We start from the raw sequence: 12,203 nt of genomic DNA, 5'->3' as shown, positions 1-12,203 counted from the left end.
TTCACATAACCTATTGAAGAATGAAATAAACTGCATTATTATTTGCCCAAAATAAGGGTTTTTCTCCCTCCCTATTTTAGTTATCTAAACATGTTCAGAGTGTTAAACCTAAAGCTGTTAACAAGCTCTTATTTGATTAACTTTTAAGAATCAACTTCCTATTATCAAAAATTCTTACGAAATCCGAATTCCAGGTAATCTTTACGCTTGCCAACAAAATTACATTGACGATCTTACACAACCCATCAATTGCTCAAAAAAAAGGGACATGCATGAAATTTAATATAAATTTGGCCTTTCCTATATTGGATGAACTAGGTTTGTTCTCAAATTTCACCTAAAGAAACACCAAAGCTCACGCGTCAATTTTTCAAGCAAGTGAGGCATTTATGAAATTTCATAGAAATGCACCCTTTCCTTTAGAAAATTTAGATAATTATTTCCTATTTTTAAAATGTTCCAATTTTAACATTTTTTTACTACCAAGAAAATACTACACTTTTTTTTTATCTCTGTATCTGTTGTTTGTATTTATTTAAAAGCAATGTATTGTTTCAGTAGCTCCTTTAACGCCACAACGAAGTGAAAGAAGGCCCAGAAGAACTGTAATTGTTCCTCAAGAATCATCTTCACAGCAGAAAATAATCACTCAAAATGAAGGTAAATTATTGGACAATCTTTAAGTCTTCCTGGAAGAAGAGAGAATCTTCCAGATTTTTATTATTATTATTTTCTAATCTCTTTTTTTCTAATCAGTGCTGTTTATTTTGTCCTTGGCCGCAATCCTGATACAGTTACAGTTGTTTCGAGAAATAAATTAGTCAAATGTGAAATAGTCATAGTTCTGATCCTAAAAGTAGCATTTATCAAATTCATTAAGGCGTACTGGCTTTAATAAATGTTACTATTTGAGATTTTAAATGGTTTTTTTTTACCTTGCCGTGGGAGGGGACTGAACCATAGGTAATTTTCCTCTTCATTTAATGCAAAAGCATGATAGTTCCGCCACAAAGGCAAATTTCTATTAACACTTGATCTGGGAGTTCCCTTTTCTTCTGGATTGGGTTCAGGGATGTAGGTAAGAGAGGAATTTAGGAGGTTCAAACACCCCATTGTAAATGGTAATATTTTAACTATATTCATTTTTTTTTAATAGTTTCAAAAAGAAATTTGTTTTTTTTTTATTATTATTATTTATTCATTTTATTAGGTAAAAAACACTTAAAATAATCATTTTAGGACATCGATATGAGGCTCTTCCATGTTCAAAAATGTCAAATATTTGTACTTCCCTCACAAGGAAGCAATATTCTAGGCGATACTCTTGTATCTCTGTGGGGTTTACCTACTAAGCTGATTCCTCTTTACGACAGGGAAATGTTCATAGCTTCAAATTATCCTGCTTTACCTATATTTATGGGGGATCTTTTTAAGAGTGGCATATCTATAGGAAGTAGAAAAGATAACGTGTTTGTTTGAATCTGTTTATAAATGCTTCACAGGGGAATTTTCCTAGAATTTTGGGGGCACCTTTTTAGAATTGAAATAAGCTGTACCAGTGGATAAAGAGTGTTCTAAGAGTAGTTCTAACTTATAGGTAAGTTTGAAAAGGGGGTGACTCTTAAATTTCTCGACATATCAGTCAGGAAACTTTTACTATTATGATTGTCCTCAAAACTTTTAATACTTTTTTAAGTAAACTTATATTTTAATTTAGTGGGCAATAATTGAATAAAGTTGCAGGTTGGTAATTAAAAATCTGCTCTGATTTAAATATTTTAATGTAATATAAAATTAAAATGTTTAAGCTATTTAAAATAATTAAAAATGAACTTAATATGTACATAAAATGAAATAAGTTATTTTAAAGTCAGTAAGATTTTCATTGAAATTGAGTTGCAAAGAAATTTTACTTTAAGATTAAGTTTAAAAGTTAGATATTTTTTGTTATATAGATCCAGCTTTACATTTTAACCTTTTATATTTGAGATTTAACACAATGAAAAATAATCAAATAGAGTTAAACCTAAATCCAGTATTAAATTAATAGAGAAAGAAAACATAATGAAAGCTAAAAATATTTAATGTGTCATACTATGGTTGTGGGCTCGTATTTACCTGAAAAGAGTAAACGCTACAGCAAACAAAAATATTTTAATAGATAAAAAGTTTATTTTAATAAAAGAAAAAATCCAAGATTAAAATAACATCATAAAAATGTTCAGTTTATGATATTTTACATTTAATGTTTATTATTTACCTCAAAATAAAAATTTAGTTCTCGGTAGTTGTTTTTATACCGCACACAATTGAAATTAAGTATTTATAACTAATAAAAAAAATTACAAGTATTTTTTCATGCAAATTTTCATCAAAAAAGTTATCAGACATTAGAATAGTTTTTTATTCTCTTTTACACTTAATTTAAAAGTTACTCATTTATTATTAGTCATATATTTTTAAAATCAATGTGTTTTACCTTATTGTAAAGCAATTAAATGAGTTAAGGAGATGGGAGATAAATATAACAATCGGTTTTTCCTCAAATTCTAAACCTACTTTAGTTTCTTTGCATTTAAGTGGAACAATCAATCATACTTTACTGTCCCTTAGAAAAACCACGTGTCATCTTGGCAAGAATTTTGTCAGAACATTTTTATTAAATCGAAAATATTATTAAAATTAAAGAAATCATAAATAACTTAGAGATTAAAACCTTAACTTTTCTAGAATTTAACAGAAAATACTGAGTAAATTTAGTATAGTTAGAAATGGATTGGTTCTAATAATAAAATTATTGATTAAAAAAAATGTTGCTGAACTGGCACAAAATAAGCGTAAATTAGGTAATATTTATTTTTTTAAGAAATGGTAGGTAAAATAAAGCTTATGCTTATAAATTTGTATCAAAAGACTTACAATAGTAAAATTTTAAGGAGTGATCCCATTGACAGATTTGCTTTTCTTCTTAGCTCTTGCGTTGCTGGTAGATTACATTTCTTTATTTAAAATTGAGTTTTTTTTTCGTTTTTTTTTTTTTTTAAATTATTATCTAGTATTTTGTGTCCATTTTGTAGATTTTACCCTTTTCTGAAAGTTGTTGGCTTAAAAATTTAAAAAAAAAAAAAAACTAACATTAGCGCAGAAATTATTTCTATTTATATGCAAAAAAAAAAAAACTCTTCATTATGCTAACAATTGATTGGCAACAGAATCTTGAGTAAATAGATTGTGAGAATATTCCCGGTATAAATATATAAATGCATATTTAAGAAAATTTTATTTGTAAAATCATTTTGTCCTTTTAAAAAATTTTGTCATAAAAAAGAAAAAAAGAGTTGATAGGACCAAAGTTTCAACTTTGTGGCTACACATATATTTTTGAAGAAGAAAAAAGTTATGTGAATAAAAATGCTCAAAAATTAATATACTGTTGTTTGTATTTATTTATAAGCAATATATTGTTTCAGTAGCTCCTTTAACGCCACAACGAGGTAAAGGAAATGCCAGAAAAACTGAAATTGTTCCTCAAGAAACATCTTCACAGCAGGAAATAATCAGTCAAAATAAAGGTAAATTACTGGACAATCTTTGAGTCTTCCTGAAGGAATGGAGAATCTTCCTGACTTTTATTATTATAATTTTCTAATCTCTTTCTTTCCAATCAGTGCTGGTTATTTTGTCCTTCCCTATAACCCTGATATCACTTAGATTGTTTCCAGAAATAAATTAGTCAAATGTTAGAAGAGAGATCTTTGAACAACTCTGTTATTTCCTTCATGACCTTAAGTCATTTTTCCTTTTTTTTTCTAATTCTAAGAGTAGCATTTATCAAATTCATTATGGCATGCAGGCTTTAATAAATTTTATATTTGTGATTTGAAACATTTTTACTAAATCTTAAAACAAGTTAATTTAAAAAAAAAAAAAAAAAACTTCTTAAATATTTTTTTTTAAATTAAACAAGATAAAAAAATTTCTTTTATTATTAAGTTTATCCCACATATTGTTTGATTTGGTTAAATATGGGGGGGGGGGTTTCAGGACCCTAATTTTCAATTATTAGGTCCGTAAGTACCTGCTATTTTGGACCAAATTTACTGTTGGGACTGTCAAACTTAAGGGAATTATTTGAAACTGTTATAAGTTTATATTCTGTAAAACTAAATTCATTAATTAGATTTCACATTGAATAAGATTTTACAATTTTAAATCATTGTAACTCGTCATTGTAAAATCATTCATTTGATTTAGTTTAAAATTGAACAGTATACGTGACTAAAGTATGTAGGCTGTACTACACTTAGATGTTTGTTTTTGATTGAAGGATGAGTGTTTATTTTTTCATATTGTTTCTCCAATTTGCAAAAAATTATTTAAAAGGTAATAAACCTACATGCATAGGAAACTACAACAATAATACACATTCTATTCCATTTTTAGGTAAATGGGATCAAAATTGTTAATAAATATTGGGCTTGTAATTAGTAAAGGAAACTTTAGAGAGTGTTGAAAGGATATAAAAATTTATTGCGGAATTCATTTGAAATTATTTTTTGTAATTTTGGGTGCATCTCTAATGCTATAGCCATGGACATATGCTCTTTCTTGTTCCCTGCTAGCTATACCACAAGTAAAAGGTATATTGATTAATATCCTCTGCTTTGAAACACCAAATACAATAAATTGTAAGAACTGTACAAAACAATTGCAGTATACTCTCGATTATCCGTGCTTATTCCGGAGTCACACAAAAAATATAAAGAGAAACATTTTCAAGATTAAAAAAATTTGATTCATGAAGTTATAGCACTACCAAATTTTTGGAAAGCAATATTCGTTATTGGATTGCAGTATGTGGAACAAATCGTCTACGTTATGGATGATATGGAAAATCGTCTACGTTATTACGATCGTGGGGAAAGATGAAACCGCTTGATGAACAATCCTCTTCAGATGTTCAAGAAAAATATGATAACAGTATTCTTGAACAAGCAAAAGAAATCTAAGGTTTCGAAATTCTTGATGAAGAAAATTTAAAAGATTGTTTTCAAAGTGATGCATGTGAGCCTGGCTTCCAGTATTTGACTGATGAAGACATCGTTATGTTGTTAAATCAAATAGTGATGATAGTAACTGATGCAGAAGATGTAGTAAATGAATGAAATATAATTTCTCATTCTGCTGTTCTGTGGAAACTTTATTAGATTATCTGGGAGGATTTGATTATGGTGACATTACTGCGGTTCGTAAAATATGTGTATCGATGTATGGCAAAGACGCATTACACATTTTTCAATAAGGAAAATTCCTAGTTTGATGTTATGCATGCAAATGTCACAAATTTTTATGTTTTTTGTACTGATATTGAATTTTTCTTTAATAAAAGGAGTTTTCGGATTATCCGTGTTTTTCGATTGTCCGTGCGACCTGTCCCGGTGATTAACCAGGATAATCGGGAATGCACTGTATTTAATTTTATGTAGGCCGTACATAAAGCTATTGAATTATCATTTTTCCTCCTCGAAAAGATCTTTTTTTTTCCTCTTAATGTTCAGCAACATATTTTTCAATAGATTTTTTTATTGTGTTTAAAAATAAAGAAACTTTTCTGCATTTTTATTTTATTTTTCCCCCTGTTCTTTAAAAAACATAGAAAAAATCTAGCAACACTTTTCTGATTCCAGGTTTTTTAAAATTATTTGATTTAAGGAAATATTGCTTTTTAACATTTATAATCAGTATTTATAAAACCTATGTTTTTTGAATTGTATGAACAAATTAAAGTTTATCACATAAAAAATATTCACGGTAGGTTAAAATTGTTAATAGTAACTTACAGTGTGCTAAAAATCTAAATATATAAAGTTGAATGAGAAACAATAAAAAAGAATGAATAAATTTCGATTTTTGTGGAAGAAGCACTCTGAAATGATTTGTGCAAGCTGTTTTTAGAAGCTTGGTAAGTGACAGCCATTCTCATAGTAAAAATATATAGTTTTTTCATCAAAATACCTGTAACTTGATTTTAAAAAGTTTTTTATGCCTAATGTCAATAAACAACAAAAATATTTTGAGAAATTCCACAATATTATATATTGTGCTAGCCATTTTTGGTCTAAAATGTATTTTTAATTGTAGGTTATAATTTGAGAGCAAAAAAGTCACTTTTAGTGACTTTAGATTGACCCATCATTGAAACAAACAGAAATGAAATATGGCAAGTATATGCATTATTAAGCATTTGTATTTCATTATTGATAATGTCTCTTTGTTGTTGTTTTTTTTTTTTTAAAGCTGTTTGTAAGCTCTTTATTCCTTTCAAAAAACAATCAAAAAATACAAATAATTTTTCTCAGTGGGATAAATAAAGCTTATGCAGTGGGATAAAATAAAGGCATTGATGTATGTTTTTGTGTAACAAAAATGTAAAATTTTCATTTATTATTTTTACAACAAAAATACCATTCATGTCTGGAAGAATTGAAAAATGTATGTGGATATCAAAATTATAAATTCGACTTAAATGAAATGAAGAAATTATTTAAAAATTTTGCGATTGAAAAGATATTGTTGTAACAGGCAAACAGAATTTACCTTACCTTTTATAGTTTGTCTCTTGAAAGAACTCTCCTTACCACAAAGTCTAAAGACCGTCTGCTGTGGGGAAACCAATAGTGAAAAGAAAATATTGAACGAAACTCATGCGTAGTATTAGCCTTGTTTTAACTGTGTTTAGCATGCACTAATTTTGAAACTTGCAGTTCATGAAACTTTTTATTTTATTTGCTATCAACTGAAAATTGAAGTATTATTCCAATTTATAGAAAATGGAAGCAAAGTTTCCACTCAATTACAAAAAAAAAAAAAAATATTCCTTGACTTTTCCAGCAGGAAAATTTTAATGAAAATGCAGACCATATTTTATTTATACAATGCAATTTTTCATTCGAAAACTTTTTATTTTTAATGTCAAATATTAGATTTTGTAAGCAAAAAAATATCATTGAATGAGAATGGAAGTTTCACTAAAATGTGAAATTTTTATAAAAAATAATTGTAATAGATGTTAAAATTATTTAGCAACTTAAACCTAAATAGCTGATCACTGCTACTGACAATTTTGAGACTGGTTACTTTCCAGGTATGATGTAGGAATTTTCCAAGTTTTTGTAAAAAATTGCAACCTTCCCTGACTATTCTCTATTTTTTAGAGTCAAAATAGAATTCTCTGACAATTCCAGGTTTTCCTTGTTCTTCCTGACCCGTGGGAGTCCTATGGAAAAAGCTTGCAAAAATTCCAATATTTTTTTCTCTTCCAATACGGAAAATCTGGTAATTTTTATTATATGCAATTTATAATGCTATGAAAAGGTTAAGAAATTTGCACTAACGCAGTTTTAGAAAAGCGTCAATGAGTAAATTCTTGAAGGTGAATTTTTCCCTCCTAGGTTTTTCTCACCAGATTATCGTTCACTTTGATGTTTAGAAAATCGGAATCTCTAGCAAATTTTCATTTTTGTACATAACTTTAGTTACCACTCGATAAAATGATTTTGCATTAAAGTAATCAAAGAATCACGCGAAGCGAGTAACTCTGTTAGAGAGAAAAAATTCTTACCTGCAGCTGATCACAATCTGGGAAAGCAAACAAGTGTTTACCTCATTTTTTAGTAAATATTACAACTAATATAACACCCTTATGTTGTTTATCAAATATATTGGTTAATTGCACAATAAAATCTGCAGTTCGAGATTAACTTTCATGTAAAAATCTTATTTGCATCCTAGACTATCCAGCACCCAATATATATTTTTATAAAATGCAAAATATCAAGAGAAGGAAACATTGTCGTTAAATTGCCCCTTTTAAAATAAAACATCTAACATTTGATAATAATGATTATCCTTATTTATCATGACAATAATGATTATTCTTATTTATTATTATAACTGTGTTAATATTTACAACTTAGTATCTGTGATAACAGGAGGGAAATTAGTCAAGTAGCTCGTAATTTGTAATTATTAAGAATCTTAGAAGCTTATAAAGGTCGTCATGGAATTTAGTTTAATTCTAATTCCACAATCATTGCTCATTATACCCTCAGTATTGCCAACAAAGTTGAACATTATATTAAAATGTGAAAATGCAAAAATATAATATTTGTAAATGAATCACTGAACTCTCAGCTAAAAATATTAAAATACCTTTTACTATGTATATAACTTTGCTGAGAGCTAATTAACTATTAACAAAAAGGGAAGGATGAAGGACAAAAAATAATAATAATTAAAAATTATTTTTGCTTTATTTATTGTGTTCTATATGTCTCTCAATTTTTGGCATCTTTTTGTAGTGTGATTTAGTACTAATTTATTGATATTTTATGCGTTTTCCAAAGAACGGGTATTCAGCTCGCGTTATATATAATAATAAAATAGAACGAACAACTGCTAAAAAGAGAGAAAGCCTTTGCATGGGTTACCATAAGCAAGAAATGTGATCCTGTAGTCATGTCCAAACATCTCATATTTTTCCCCATTGTTCAGCTTATGTTCGTTAGGTCGTTCTACAAACTTGATCCATGTGGAGGCCTTCTCTCATCTAGGAGATGTAGGAAGAACAAACTTTTGGAACCATTTAAATATCACATAAGTACCTAGGGGTTGAGAGGAATTTGTGACACGCTTATTTTTGCTGACAAGGGGAGAAAGAAGGGATATGAACAATGCTTGTGTTAGACACTAAAATCTCTTTATTTTTAATGAAAAAAATGACTCTTTGAAAATCTTCAACTTAGAAATAAAGATTATACTTGGGGAGGAAATAAAGATTATACTTCAAAGAATTTCATACGTCAAAGAGGTTTGGCCCTAAATGGAAAACACAAAAAAAATTTCAAAATGTTCTACACAAAATTTTTTAACAGGAATTATAACAGAAATTTAGTTTTATGCTATGTTACATCTGTTAAATTTAAAATTTTATTTATTCTTTTATTTATTCAGTGTTAAATTTAAAATATTATTTATTATTATAATAATTATACTGTAAAACCAGGTATAACTTAAAAATTGGTATTCAGTATTGACAAAAGTAATTCAGGTATAATTTATAAAAAATTCATACTGTTATAGTTAAAGAAAGTTAAACTAACCAGAGTTATATTTAAATTATATATTGGTTCGTAAACGTGGTTATAATTTATTTTTAATTTCATGGACCATTTTAATCTATAATGTCCTTTAATAAAATAATAATATAATAGATCGTATAGAAATTGGAATGATTATTTAATAGTTTACATTTTGCGTTGTGAACAATTTAAATCAAAAATCAAATAATGTATCTAAAATATTCAAATAATTACAACGTGATTCTAATGTTAAATTAATTAGTATATTCATACCTTAAAACTAACATTTAAATTCAGTATTTACTATTTCTCCAACGTGCTCGTGCAGGCCATCCATGTGACTCGAAAACTGTTAGCAAAATTAATCTGCTAATCTAAACAGCAATTTGGACTGGAATTAATTTTTAGCAATGATAATTGGCATTATTTAACGAAATAATTAGTTATTTAAAAAAAAGGATTATAGATAATTTTAGAGAATCATGAAACTAGACTGCACGTGCACGAAATTTATTCCTACCCAAGAATTAGCACGAGGCATAGTCAGAATTAAAGACAAATATTACTTTTAAAAACAAAATGTATTAAAACATAATTCTTGGTTACAATATATATAAAACATTCTTCTTTACACACTAATTAGAATGTCTTAGGAATTCAAAATTTTGGTGCAACATCTCCAAAACAAAATTTCAACAGTTACTACAATTTAATATATATTATGGAAAATAATTCACATTTAACAACTTATAAAAAATTAGGCTGGGTTTAAAAAAAAGTTATTCGCACGTGGTTTAAGATTATCGGCGTAATTAGATTATCAAGTATCTATTTTAAGTAATTTAACATTATAACGCTTTTCGTCATTGTTAATTAAAGACGTTCGACATTGTTATTTAAAATTAATTAATAATTTAATACGCTAATTCTAAATTAAAAATACTTATCGGTCATCCGGTCCCTGGATCCAGGGCCTAGTAGCCCTAAAACGTCTACCTAAAAAAACGTGCTACTTTTAAGATAAAAATTACGAGACTGGCTAACGCGCTCTGCGTCGAAAAATTCGAAAAAAAGGAGGGAGAAAAACACCGCCCTCTGGCAAGCTCTGATAGGCTCTCATACCATTACGTCACTCCTACTCATCCCTTACATCACTCCTCTTCAGCCATTTACTGCTTGTTGGGGGAAAATCGTTTGCGAAGGGACTTAAAACTCAAAAAAGGGGAAAAATCGCTTACACGCGACCCAGCCACCAGCCAATTATACAAAACAGATTAAACATTAAAAATAGTTTTAACAATTCAATTAATGGTTTGTGATGTCTCGATTTTTTTTTTGTTTATAAAAATTTGTGTACCGATGAAAATTAATATATAACACATCTTTCATTATCCTAGAATCAGATTACTGCAGTAAAAATTAAAACAAACAAGAGGGTCAGTCGTGACTCTCTTACCTTAGCATGCCTATTTTTGCTGACAAGGAGCTGTCTAAACTTGTAAATATTTTGCTTGCGAAATTTATGAATGTATCTGTTAAAATTGTTTTTTATAATGACGCTTCTAAAATACTTAATGATTGCCTATATATGTTATACAGTGAAACCTCTCGGAAGCGACCACACCCTGCTTTGCAGTAAAATAGTCTTTAATGAAGGTTGGTCATTCTTAAGGGTTACTTACATTGACTTCAAAATGTTATCGAAGGTTCATGTTTTTTTTCGCGATTATAAATTTTCTCCGTGTCATTTTCTTGGTGTGGAAATGTCGCTTGTGTTGGCTTCATGAAAACCCTATTGATGACTAAAATTCAGCGTCAATGAAAATGACCTCTACTGATATAACTATGTGTAAAAATAATGAATGATAGGACTATTTTAAATAAACTAGGAGGCTTCGCCCCCTGCTCGCTGGCGCTCGCCAACCCTCGGAACTGCTTTCGCAGTTCATTTCGGATTGCATTGTAATCCGATACTCGCTTTGCTCGCTCATTGGATGCGTTCTTAACGTCTAGCTTTTGTATACTTTTTTGAACACTGAAGTTCCGAAAACTTTTTACTGTAGAAAATTCTAAACCTGTGCATTTCAATATTAATTTGAAATTGCAAACAGTTCACATATTTTTCTTAATCACACTATTCTAAATTTCAGTTGTTGAGAAAAGTAACTGTTGTAAGTTTTGTTTTAAAGTCTTTCCCACCTGAGGGCTAAAACCATGCGTTGTAAAACAATATGAAATAGTACTGAACGCCGGATGTAAAGCATCGGCTTCGATGAAGATAATTTTGTGAGAACTTTTTTGATCATTCACCCGATTAGACAAATGATGATACGTGCTCTTGTGCGCCGAAGCCTATCAATTAAAACGTATTAGCGTTTTATATAATATAGATTAGCCATATGATGCTCACTACGTGCTCTTGCGCGCCGAAGCCTATCAATTAAAAATGAAAACTGTTGCCAACGCGAGAAAAGAAATATCATCGGTTTTATTGATACATACGTATTAGCGTTTTATATAATTATGTTTTTTGTTTCAATTTGCATTTGATTTTATATCATAAAAACTAGTTTGCTTTAAAAAATTAGGTTTGTTTAAGATGCTTATTTTTTTTCTAATTTAACTTTCAAATCTAAAACTAAATCATTGATAGCAATCATCAAAAAGAGCTCTCTGAATAAGAGCCCCCTCACAAATATTTTGAATACATTTGAATCGACTCATATTTTTTAGTGTTTCCTTATTTGACCTTTTGCACATTTGATGTGGAAGTTTGTCCGATCGTTGAGAGAGGTTTTGATGGTCTCTCCTTAAGGTTTTCTTCAACACCAAGTCTATGGAAAAAATTCCGTGCTTCCCAAAAGTGGTTGTAAATAGAGGAAGGTGGTCTTTCCTAGAGGTTTCACTGTAATTAAAAACCATATTTAATTAAACAAAATTAAAATTATTTTACTCTTTCCTTTCCAGGGTACCTATGTAACATGTTTTAACTGTCAACGAATCTTTGAATTGTAAAACAAATTATGAATTTTTAATTCTTAAATAAATGTCTATATTTTCTTT

The 12,203-nt window shown here is 28.6% G+C and overlaps 1 protein-coding gene across 5 annotated transcripts in view; it reads left to right on the top strand.

Moving 5' to 3' along the window:
* LOC107439366 (uncharacterized) overlaps positions 1 to 12,203 on the top strand; it is a 59,456-nt gene extending 47,253 nt beyond the window's left edge. Inside the window, exons 11-14 of one of the 5 annotated variants that reach the window (XM_043049561.3) lie at positions 562 to 660; positions 3,474 to 3,572; positions 6,142 to 6,220; positions 12,108 to 12,203. In XM_043049561.3, coding sequence (XP_042905495.2) covers positions 562 to 660; positions 3,474 to 3,572; positions 6,142 to 6,188 — 245 coding nt within the window. In that variant the 3' untranslated portion in view covers positions 6,189 to 6,220; positions 12,108 to 12,203. Of the gene's footprint in view, positions 1 to 558; positions 661 to 3,470; positions 3,573 to 6,141; positions 6,221 to 12,107 lie in introns of those variants that run through there. The other 4 variants (XM_043049558.3, XM_043049554.3, XM_016051935.4 and 1 more) reach the window with 4 other exon arrangements.

The sequence above is a fragment of the Parasteatoda tepidariorum genome, chromosome 8 (genome assembly GCF_982258835.1).
Source record: "Parasteatoda tepidariorum strain Cologne lab strain chromosome 8, Ptep-v5.0, whole genome shotgun sequence".
NCBI lineage: Eukaryota > Metazoa > Arthropoda > Arachnida > Araneae > Theridiidae > Parasteatoda > Parasteatoda tepidariorum.
Note: the sequence above shows the minus strand (reverse complement) of the source record. Positions and strands in the feature narration are given on the sequence as shown.